This window comes from Hippocampus bargibanti, linkage group LG04 (genome assembly GCF_051943395.1).
Source record: "Hippocampus bargibanti isolate YZ-2025 linkage group LG04, ASM5194339v1, whole genome shotgun sequence".
NCBI lineage: Eukaryota > Metazoa > Chordata > Actinopteri > Syngnathiformes > Syngnathidae > Hippocampus > Hippocampus bargibanti.
This window is the reverse complement of record NC_142737.1, coordinates 20,894,755-20,906,907: the sequence shown is the minus strand read 5'-3', so window position 1 is coordinate 20,906,907 and position 12,153 is coordinate 20,894,755. Positions and strand designations below refer to the sequence as shown.

Below are 12,153 nucleotides of genomic sequence, written 5' to 3'. Positions count from 1 at the left end.
CAGGTTACACAAAACGGTGGGAAAAGGGTATTGCCATCATTTTTAATTAACAATGCATCCCTTTAATAGGATTGTATGTTTCTTTAGGTCATTAATGCCCCCAAAACATACTGTACACAATATACAGGGGAAACCACGATTCAGGCAACAACAAAGAAGAAAAGAACATATTAAATTATAATACAGTCTTGAGGAAAATATAAATAACTTTTTTCTTCTCTGGTTGAGCTCACTATGGTACAGACATATAATAAATAGATCAGATCTGGCAGAACTCAGCTGATCTATGAATCATCTCTCTATGAGTCCATTTGTGTAGCAGCTTTAGAGCAAAAAAATAAAAGACAACGGAAACAGAGATCAATCCAATCCTGTCTCCCTGGCAACCTTATACAGATTATTTAGTCACCCCCCCCCCCTTGCATCTTGGCCACTAACAGTGATATTGCATTGTGGGAAAAAAAAATCTAGGGTATTTCTAGACCTACAATGTCATGGCAACCTTTTAAGAAAAAGGAAACTCCACAGTGTCACAAGCAAACAAGGTGACAACTTGATCCATGCGCGTTACACATGCAAAGGAAGCGACGCACAGAGGTAAGGCATTGTGTCGGGTAGCTGCTGGGTGGATGCAGGTTTTGGTGCTAAATTTGTGTTAAGTCCTTCTCCACAATAAATAGCAAAGACAGCAGACTTAGGCAAATATCATTGCACTTCATTAAAAAAACACAAGCTCACCAAGAATGCATTGGCTGAAGGAGGACATGAAGCAAAAGGGATGGTAATAGCCAGCAGAACACTACATGTTATTCTCCTCGTGTACTTTGCAAGGGTGGCAAGATACTGAATAGTGCTTATGAAGACAATACTACAGATGCTTGATTGTCTGATATACAGGAAAGAGGAAAAGAACCCATTGTCTGTGCTGACAGGAGGCTACACGTTGCAGAAAAGTAAGGAAAAAGAGAACCAAAAGACATGGGGCTTGTACGGATCACAGGCAGGTGAATGTGAAGCGCAAAGGTCCCAGATCCTTAAAAACAAAATACAACATGAGGACCCTTTTTTAGTGTTTTTTTGGAGAGAGAAAAAAAGCACACATGATCTGTGGACTGACTGAGGGGACACTTTCTATAATGACAGAACACAACGTCTGGAAGGAGACACATCCAAAAGAGTTTTCTTAATCCTTTGAAACAGCCTGAGTCCTTTGTCCTTTTGATCCAGGTTGATTTTGTGATGCATTATTGAGTGTTGCTCAAGTTTCCCAACCCTCTGAAGACAGTATTTGGTTAAGCTGCTCCTCTTTTTCACCCATTTAAAAACAAATCTGAAACAGCATTAGGCGGGAAAAACGTTTCCAGAGATGTTCTTAATGTTCAGCGGATGCTTGCGTGAAGAACAGCGGCTGAAGTGCCGTTCCTCTCATCCTTCACTTCTACCTTGGCTATTTGCACTCTGTTTTGAGCAACAGAGACACAAAAAAACCTGCTCGCACCCTTTGAGCCATGTCTGTTTGTCAGTCTTTCATGGTTCATTGTCGGGTGGCATGTTCAGGGGCTTGTAGGCAAGACAGGTGGGGAGGAGAAGGATCAGGATGCTGCGGATTCTTCCTTTTCAACAGGTTTTGGCAGCTTTGTCAGGATTGCCTCTGCCTCCTCGTACATCTAAAACAAGCAAGAACCGCCACCCCAGATAAACATCACACCTGCGTTGATTTCATCGGGGTGGGGAAAGAGAAATAGACTTACTGGCATGAACTGCACATCCTGGAAGAGCTCCTGTATGAAACGCCTGGAGGTCAGGCGAAACATACAGTGGGCTAAGAGGTGAGACACTTCAGAGTACAGGCAGATGTCATCAAACGCATATGGAAACTTCTCCTTTATCCTAAAGAGAAAAACACGTAGCGCACAAATGTAACAATTAAGGATACTTGCACGATGTACAGTTTTTTTATGAAACTATTTTTCAATTACTGTATTATGCTTAGAATATCTTGTTTTTTTATCCTTTCACCCCCACCCCCATCCCCTTTCAAATTGCTGCTGTGGACTGTAAATTTCCCCATTGTGGGATGATTAAAGGCTTTCTGATTCTGTTATGTTCAGGGAAAATTGAATTTGAACCGCTCTGTGTATAAGTGACACTGCGGTCAAAAATGCATCAGGTTGAAGAAATAAAACTGCATTCGTGTGCAGAATTTAACGCACAAAATATGAGATGAATATTAGGTGCTGCACGGTAAAGAAAATGGCGGTAATACACCAAACAACATAATAGAAGACGTAATCATCACCATGGCAACAATGAAGGAGCTGCATATTGCTAGTTTAGTATGTGGCTTCCTTTCGCCACAATTAAGATTTACAGCATCAAAAGTTGCAATAACAAACCAGGATTCTAATTTTGACTACAAGTCGATTTGGGATTCTCGTTAAGGTCAGCCATTTTAAAATGAGATAAAATGAGAAGACGGTACTGTACTGACGTTTTGTATCCAACTAGGACTCATTTGCTACAGTCCACATGATTAGGGATGCGTTTGGAAAATGTTCCAAGTGAAGAGCGACTGGTTCAGAGCCTTTTTTAAATGTACCATCCGGTTGTTCAGTTATATCGCCAAAAAGAGGAGTCCAAGAGCATGTTGCTGGCGCTCTAATTGGGGACACAACGCACCCAATGTGTCAGACAGTCCAGATGGAAACATTTCCAGCACGAGTTGCTGACTGGTTTATGAACAGTGTTATGAAATTAATTGCAGGAGAGGGATTTCGGCACTCTGAATATACACACATTCAGAGTCGTATTCGGCCATCTGAGATAATTTCCGAATTGACCCTATGGAACAAGCAGCGAGCTGTAATTTTAATACGTACAAGTTGCACTCAAGTGTATCAGCAGTGTTTGAAAAAATATTTGCCCGGAGGCCCGGGGCGTACAACTTTTACGTCGGGCGTACAACTTTCAAAACGTCTCAGCCCGGGTGGCCGACAACTTCTTCAAGAAAGAAAAAAAATATATATATTTTTTTTTTAAATCAAACTTTTATTTTATTCAATAAAGCAAAAGCTACAAGCAAACCGCTACAAGCCACTTGGATTCCTCTTTCTAAGTGCCTTTCAAGTACACTTTACAGTCACGGTATAGTCCGAAGCACGAAACAGGCCTCTGATTGGCTGCCGTGCAGAGTATGCAAATTGCCAAACGAACGTTCGTTTGGCAATTTGGCAGCCAATCAGAAGCTTTGGACTATACAGTGACTGTAAAGTGTACTTGAAAGTTTTGAAAGGCGCTTAGAAAGAGGAATCCAAGTGGCTTTGAGCAGACAACGCAACGCAAACATTGCATTGTGTACCATGACGACAAACGACAACTGGGGCAAAATCTTCAGCAAGGGATATTTACCATAAATTAAGCAAGGGAGCATTTGTGGTAGGTACTTCCTTAATTAAAAAAAAATCCTTTATACTTGGCAACAATGTTTTTTTTTTTGCGATTAGTCGGTTTATTGTGTTTCAAGTTGTAAAAAATGAGGCAGGCAACTTTATGGCCAGGCAGGTAACTTTTCGGAGTTGTCTGCCCGGGTGTACGCTAACTTTTTGTCATGAGTTTCAGACACTGGTATTAGCCATGACCAGCCAAACTATGAAAAAAGTGACTTACAGTTTGAATAATACTTATGTACAAAAAAAACAGAGCAATTACGTGAGAAGTCCCGTTTCGTGGCCTTTGGTCCCTACAGATGAGCTGAGGTTGATGATGAGGCGAAGCACCTCTTTTCTTAGCAGCACTCGAGGGGCATCCTCTGATATTGCCTTACCACCTAGAGAGGAGAACATAACCTCATTGAAAAAAACTAGAAAAAAATTGAAAAAAACTGCTCAAGTGTTTGTATACAATATTGAGACTCTGTTTTTCTTTGAAGTCAGACTATTCACCAATAACAATGTCACTCGGCGTGGGCGTGCCACAGATGGAGCCTTGTGAAACAGCCGCATCACTGCAGCCTGACACGCCAGAGAACTTGGATTGAGGCATGACCTCCAGACGATGACCGCTTTGGCCTCCCCAGGATGGGAAGTCCACATAGTCTGAAACAACAAGATTGTACAGAGCAAATCAACAAAGGAAGAAATATACAGTATTGGTTTTGTATTGCACCGCCAAAGGCCTGATTTAACTCTGTTGAAAATTTGCGAGCTGACGTGAACATACTGTGACACAAGCAATTCCATAATGTATTTTTTTAATCAGGCAAAATGTCGCTTGATAACAGGGATATCAAACTTATTTTTGCCACGGGCCATATTGTAGTTAAAGTTTCCTATAATTTAAATGTTTCATCCACTCCACATATTACATGCACAGCGCACAACAAATTAAAATCACAAGTCAAGTATAATGACTGTGATTGTGGATTATATCTGACAATTTGAAATTTGGGCTCAGACGTCAGCAAGCATCAAGGAACTCGACATTCCTAATTTGCTTTAAAAAGGTCACATAAAATGATGTGGCGGACAAGATCTGGCCCCCGGGGCTTGACTTTGACGCCTGTGCTTTATAATATGCTACTGTGAAAACACACTGTGTAAGAACAATGAAATATCATGAAAGTCACGAATGAAAAGGTTTGTGGATCGTGACCTAATTCCGCAATCCAAGTCATTGTGATGTACCTTCTTGGCCACTGTAAAGAAGTTATTATATTATTTCAGCGATGCCATGCAGACACAGCCAAAGAGGAACAGTACCTCTTCTATGACTACTAAGGCTGCAAGTGATTTTTTAAGTGATATAACTATCATTTTTGTCGTTGATGAAGAATAAATGTCTTGGAATGTTATTATATCTGTTCACATGTGCTTGGTGCACCATTTATATAGTAGTTTTCAAATATCCATTGTTTCTAAACCCGTGACTATCGATGCAAACCAGTAACCGTATTGCTCTAATTAACGCTCAAGTAATTTTGCATCATAACTCATTTATTTGCCTTGTGACAAAAAATAAACACACAAACATAAAAAGGAATACATTTTTTCCTGTACCATCGCAATGTATAATGGCATATAGTGTGTTTCTCCTAACCATAGGTTAGTCACAACTGCACACTTTCATTTTGGGATTCATATTCTTATGGCAAAGTGCCAACTATTTTATGGAAACCTGAACATCTGTGTGACGGATGTTGGGAACAGAAAGGACCCTTTGCAAAGCAAAAGCTGTACTATTTACTTGAAGTTTCTGTTAAGGGGTGTGCAGATTATTAAGCAACAGTATTATTGTACTTTTACTGTCTCATTGTACTTATTGTATTTTTTTTGTAACATAATTGTTTTTCAATCATTACAAATCGTACCAGTTCCAGCTAACAATCATTCTTACCTTTTTGATGAATGATATATCATTGCCTCGTGTGAACATCATCAAAACTAAACTGAACACACAAATCAAATTGATGCACTTGTGCGTGTGTATCAGCACCTGTCCGAGTCCGTGTACTGTTGATTGGTGGTTGTGCAGGGTACCCAAGTACACTGGCCCCTACACAGTAGAGGCAGTTCTCCTCAGTGTGATCCTGTAGTCCCGTCTCATCCGAGTCCACGGTGTGGTTCGGGCAGTCGCCCCTATTTGCAATCAGCTCGGAAATACTGAACTGCTGCTTCAGTAATGGGAGTGCAGGACGATCACCTACAGGGTTGAATGATGCAGAGATGAGCATGATTTTCTTTAAACACCTTTTGCTTTTGCAGACAGACACATGTGTGTGTGTGTGTGGGGGGGGGGTGTCAGTGTCAATAAGAGAGCAATTACCATTCTCGTCGCCAAATAGAAAACGTTTCCTCTCCTCTGACGGGGGGCTTATTCTCTGCTGAAAGTACGCGGTCTCTCTGATGTGGAACATATCATTGATGTCCACAGGTAGCGCGAGACCAATGTAGTCATCACCACACCCATACGTGGCGCTGGAGACCATGGAGCGCACAGAGGAGCAGCGTTGCAAGGTGCTTTGGTTGATTGGGCTGAGGAGCTCTTCTTTGTCCAGGGAGGCAAAACTCAAAGCCTTCAAAAACCTAGGGAGGCCAAGAGGAGAGGTACGTGAGAGGACCTGGGGGGAGAGACTGGGAAGAAAAGATTAGGAGAAAAAAATGGTGGATAAAAGCACAGAGAGATTTGGTGAGGAGGATGCAAGAATGATGGTGGGCAAAATGGCTAAAAGGCACAAGATTGTGCAGCCCATTCAAATATTGAATCATAGTAGAGAAGAGCCAAAAAAGATGACTGGAGTTTCAAATAGAGGAGAAATATTTCAGATCAAAGTCAACACTTATTTCATCAAGACAAATATGCTGCTGGTGTTTTTCATCAGATGGTCTAGGTGCCTAGTTAATGAACTGCATACCAGGCGTGCATTAAGGGTACCTACCCTAAGGTACCCCACGTCCAAATGTCATGCTCGGAACAAGAACATGAAAATTTTGAAGAAGCACACCGGTGTTCATCCATTTTAACACTTAAGACCACAGAACAAAAAAGTCGACTGAGCACATTGGCATACAAATGCCCCTGGAAAGCATTCAAGAATGCATTTGACAAGCATGCTCACGACCCTCATAGCCAATGACTGGAATAGAACGGTCTGTCTGTGCATCCCAGAATTTTTGCTATCGAGGCAGATGACGAGATTTTTTTAAGTAATTGGATTAAGCAAGGAATGAAGTGGATTTTCATCTGTCCCTTCAATCGATTTTAACCTTGTTATGTGGTGTATGTATATGTGGTGTTACAAAATAACAAGGTCAGTGTAGCCAAACACTGTAGTTTCTAACAGGCTACAATCTTTGTTCGACTGAACGGCTTGATTCTGGATATTTTGCATCAATCCAGGCTATACGCAAAGAATGGCGGTCCACATACGGCGCAACAAGAGTGGGCTCCACTCCTACTTTGCTGCCGCCACCACATGTCATTGAGGCCATGTAGCTGGTGAGGGCAAGGAGGGCCCCGCCCAGTCAGAGATATGGAGCGAAATTTGAAAGAATTGGTAAACCTGACATAAACATGCTTGTGTTGATCTAGAAGTCAGATAATTGGGTTTGCAACTAATACTAATGACCAATCTACTTGTCGTTGACATTTTCTACAGGGGTCGGGTCAAAGTACAGGTGACAATCCCTGCGGGCAAAGATGCAATACAAGAGAGTGAAAGCAGACTTGCACGAAGATCTATCTAATAAGGACACTGGCAAGGTCCACCCACCGCGGCACCAAGGTTCTGGACAGTCTGTGGTATGGACTTAAGACACTGGACTCGGGGCAGGTACTTCTCCTGTCTGATATCCTGACAGATACAGCACAATGTCCACGAAACACAGAAACTGCTGATGTAGGCAGAAATTCAGACCGTTGTACCAACAACAATATTAGAGCACACGGATATCAATACATTGCCTTAAATATAGAAGGAAAAAAATGGAGGTGCCTGTGCCCTTTTTTTGAATTCAGGTTCGACACTATTGTAAACCGGAGTACATCTCTGGGAATGTTTGTGCAGTCATAATGAAGACCATTTGTGAGTTCAGGGGTTACTGACATTGGATGAGCAAGCCTGGCACACAATTATTTGTTCAAGTATATCCCAAAGGCAAAAAACTGATCACGCAACGCATACTGTGTCCATCGTGCTTCTACAGCGAAGCATGGCAGTACATGTATAGGCTTGGTTTGCAGCTCTGTCTACTATCAACAGTAAACTGTGAAAATCACGACACCCACGAATCATTAATAAGGACAAAGAATGAGTGCCATATTTTCCGCACTATAAGGCGCGCCTAAGAGCCTTCCATTTTTTCAAAAGCTGACCGTGCAATTTATAATCCGGTGTACCTTATATATGGATCAATATTGAGCCGCAATAGGTAAGCAGCAATTACGGTAAGCAGCCGAGATTCCATTTTCGCCCATAGAAGAAGTAGTGCGCGGTGCATGTTGGGATATATAAAACGGTGTCAACAGAGCATTCAAAGCTAGACTGCGAACTGCGTGGGAGTGGTGGATGCAGAAGGCGAACACACATTCACCAAGACGGGGAGACAGCGGCGGACGACATACGCCACTATCTGCCTGTGGATCGTAAATGCCTGGGCTGGTAGGAAGGCAGGAATTGTCACTCAACTGCCAGACAACAGCAACACTGACTCCATATGAATGACGAATTGGATGAGACGGAGCTGGGCGTGTTGGATGCCGCATTCGCCCAGCTGTTCAATTCGGAACCGGAAGAAGAAGAATTCCAGGGATTCATAGATGAGGAATGAACTGATAAAGTGAGCTTTACGTGTTTCCTTTGTGCGTTTACAGTTCAACAAGGTTGGTCATATTGTGAATATGGACATTAACATGTGAACAACAGTTATTATGCTATTGCTTTAGAGTTATTGTTATTGCTTTGCACTATTAAGAGTTTTAGTATATTGTGATTGCATTTACGTTTAATTTACCGTGACAGCATCCGAATGTTTTTACATGTTTACTGAATGGAGGAAAAGTTCCCCTCCACTATGTGATACAGTATAAATGTTGCACTACATGTTATAGCTTGCTGTTGTTAAAAGATAAACTGTGGCACAAAAATACAAATACTTTACCTCTGATAAAATAAAACAGTTTATTCATTTTGGGAGTGAATGAAGTTCTGTAAGTTCTGTAATCTATTAATAAAGTTTGACTGACCTATTTGACGCAGCACCGTCTAAGCAGCGTCTGGCACCGGATGCATAACGTAACCCCAGCCTCTACCGTAGCGCCTTATATATGGAAAAAGTTGTAAAATATGTCATTCATTGAAGGTGCGCTTTATAATGCGGTGCACCTTATAGTGCGGAAAATACGGTAATCAAGAGTGCTTTTGTTACAGTTTCCAAAGCCAGGCCATACCTGCGAGGTGTCAGTCGAGAATCCAAGCTGCCAGTTTTCATAGTGATGGTGTCAGTGAAGAGCACATCTTTTGCAGGTGAAGCCAGTGCTTCACTATGGGACAAAGACGGGTGTATCCTTTGTTGCTGCAGCCGCTTCAGTGTGGCATAGCCCAGCGCATCTCTTGGGCTGGTGTACATGAAGCTGCAGTCAGCCAGGCTCTTGATGGTGGTCACCGAGTGGGATTTGAGAGATTGAGCTCGACGGGGGAGTGTGTGCGAGGAGCCAGGTGGTACCAGAGATACAGCGGAGGACTTTGGTGCAGACATGTGGTTTGTCTGTACCTGGGGCGTGAGAGGGGACAGCGTATTGACAGTCTTGGCTGAGACAACTGTGTTGAGACTAACGCAGTCTGAAGAGTCCGGTTCAGGTTCGGAATGCTCGGGGTTTCCAACAGTTTCCCTTGATGGACTGGAGCTCATGGAGCTGATGCCACTGGTTGTGGTGTCTGTGTTAAAACTCTGACTGCGGCTTTTGAACTGAGTACCTCCCGCGCTTCCACCGCTTCCCGCATTGCCCCCGCAAGATGAGGAACCTCCATCTCCTCCCGTCAGACGCTCTCGGCTACACTGCTCCCGTTCTCGACAGGGATGCTCGGTGTGTCCTCCCAGACTGCTGAGTGCCAGGCCTGAGCCTCCTACCCTGGCCAGCTTTCCATCTACAAGATGCTCCTCAGATCCCCCCCTGGTTCCAACAAATGATGTCTCCAGGCTGACAGTGGGACTCTTTGGCATTGCTCTGCCATTTAACACAGTAGTGAAGACGTCACCCTGGTTTGGGCTGTAGACCGAGGGCTCTGTCACTGTCCGGTTACGCCTCATTTTAAAATCAGTCGGCGTGCACGAGCCCGTCAGGGACTTGGGGTCACTTGTGGAGCGCAGTTTCTTGCTAGGAAGGGAGAGGGAGTTGAGGAAACGTGCACGAACAAAGCGTGTGGAGGCCAGGATAGTGAAGGGGCTGCGGTCTTTGACTGGCTTGGAGTGTATATAGAAAGGAGCCTCATCCGCCTGGTCCAGAATATCACATTTGTCATCGTCCAGGATGTACATGTCTGAAAGCACAAAGAAAAAGATGAGTATCATGTTCTCCAAGAATGAAGAGTCTAAGTGGTCATGTATCAGCCCGACATACTTGGTTGGGACTCGCTCTCACTGTTGTGACGAGAGCTGGTGGATTCAGAGTTGAGGCTAAGCGTGCTTGGCACGGACGACAGTTCAGAGGTCAACTGGGTTTCAACCTCATCTGGAGTGACTGGCCACAGCGTCCTGCGACTGTGTCTGACTGCATCCCAACCATACTGCTTTAACATCTCACACCCTTGCCTCGTCTTGGAAATCACTCCCAGCACATAAACACACGTACTGTGGAAATAAACAGATTCATGATTGAGTGCAGCCACAGAGGACTCACGGTGGGTTAGTTTAGACACCACACAAATGGATTCATAATATTTGTCCTCGTGTTACTGTTGAAGAAAGTGAATGCATACTGAAGTGAATGCATACTGAAGGAAATCTCTCTAACTTTCAAAAACTAACAGTGGACTTTATTTTCAAACATCAAGTGTGTCATCAAAAGCAAATAATGGGTAAATATATGTCTCTGTCAATCAATCAATCAATCAATCAATCAATCAATCAATCAATGTGTGTTTTTTTTTACTGGAGATTAATTGAAGAAGAATGTGCTTTCTTGGGCACAATATTGCACAGAAAAGGCCTTACCCACGCACTGACAACACCTCGCAGTGTTGAGCTAATGCAAGCATGTCTGGGATGACATTCTCCTCATGGAGGAGATTCAGGCCCCAGTTTGAAGAGCCAATGTTGCCCTGGATGGAAATGAAACAAGAATCAATTAGTGATTGATCTGAGCCATCATTGATCAAGTAAATTACAATGCGGTAGTATATGTTTTACACACACACACACGCACACGCACGCACACACGCGCGCGCGCGCGCGCACACACACACACACACACACACACACACACACACACACACACACACACACGCACGCACGCACGCACACACACACACACACACACACACACACACACACACACACACACACACACACACACACACACACACGCGCGCGCATACATATGTGTACATGTGTGTGTGTGCGTGTGTGTTTTAAACTTAAAATACATACAGTATTTTAAGAAGAGATAATGGATTAAAATGTAAAAGTATGTGTGGTACTCTTTAGCACAGAGGCGGGCAAAATACAGCCTGTGGGCCAGATTCGGCCTGTCGGTTTTTTTAATCCAGCCTGCCGAAGGTTGGTACACAATTGAGGGTCCATACGAATGATTGTATTCATTTCATTTGGACTTGTAATGTAATGTAATTAAATTATGTACATTCCTTAGCAACATTAACTTATATTAGGTTTTTCTGACCAGAGCCCAGAGAGCAGCCTTCAGCTGTTTGATGCCCTCCCAGGTGTCCAGCATCGGGGAGCGAACCGTATAGCTTAGGTCAGGAACTACACTCTGGAAACAGAGACAGACAAATCGAAGGCTTCCAAATGAATCTACATTACAAGGAAAATACGTAGCAAAGTTTTAGTACAATTACCTGAGTCTCCAATAGATGGCAGCCTGTCTTATCATGGACGAGCTGACCATACAAGTGCACAGGGAGATAGACATTTGGTCTTTGTAACCTGGAGATGTTCAATGAAATTAGAAAGTGTATTAGCTGGCATTTAAAATGGACAACAGTATTCAAATGCTTTTAAATGTGATAAAAATAATAAAGATGCAAGTTACAAAAAAATGGACAACAGTACAATCAGCTTCTTACCTTTGGTTGCTGCGTCTCACGTAGTTATCGCCATCAACAGGTTTGCGATAGGTTGTTAGTGCTTCGTTGAGTTGCTCCTCTATCAGGTCGACATATTTTAGATTGTACTCCTAGAATTCAAAAGGCAATCATGTCTTGCATTTAAACGCAACACTTGAAATGACAGCCTCTGGTTTCATACTATTTATGGAAAATTAATGGAAAACTAAATTAACGCAAGACGCTGTTGTGCATACCTTCTGCCATTTATCGAGCTGTTTGCTGACATAGCCCCTCTCATTGAGGTAAGAAAACCCTTTAGGTATGGACAGAAACCTGCATGTAGAAATAAAATCTAGGATTATTGTCAGAAAATA

The 12,153-nt window shown here is 42.9% G+C and overlaps 1 protein-coding gene across 4 annotated transcripts in view; it reads right to left on the bottom strand.

Moving 5' to 3' along the window:
• Positions 1-28: 28 nt before the first annotated feature.
• The window catches only part of LOC148899421 (rapamycin-insensitive companion of mTOR-like), a 32,304-nt gene continuing 20,179 nt past the window's right edge, over positions 29-12,153 (bottom strand). For 2 of the 4 annotated variants that reach the window (XM_088994655.1, XM_088994658.1), the window contains 14 exons: positions 12,034-12,112; positions 11,798-11,907; positions 11,570-11,657; positions 11,392-11,484; positions 10,707-10,813; positions 10,114-10,343; positions 8,944-10,033; positions 7,268-7,348; positions 5,821-6,080; positions 5,491-5,697; positions 3,942-4,094; positions 3,709-3,826; positions 1,752-1,890; positions 29-1,667 (listed from right to left, as the gene is read on the bottom strand). In XM_088994655.1, coding sequence (XP_088850781.1) covers positions 1,593-1,667; positions 1,752-1,890; positions 3,709-3,826; positions 3,942-4,094; positions 5,491-5,697; positions 5,821-6,080; positions 7,268-7,348; positions 8,944-10,033; positions 10,114-10,343; positions 10,707-10,813; positions 11,392-11,484; positions 11,570-11,657; positions 11,798-11,907; positions 12,034-12,112 — 2,830 coding nt within the window. In that variant the 3' untranslated portion in view covers positions 29-1,592. Of the gene's footprint in view, positions 1,668-1,751; positions 1,891-3,708; positions 3,827-3,941; positions 4,095-5,490; positions 5,698-5,820; positions 6,129-7,267; positions 7,349-8,943; positions 10,034-10,113; positions 10,344-10,706; positions 10,814-11,391; positions 11,485-11,569; positions 11,658-11,797; positions 11,908-12,033; positions 12,113-12,153 lie in introns of all 4 variants that reach the window. The other 2 variants (XM_088994656.1, XM_088994657.1) reach the window with 2 other exon arrangements.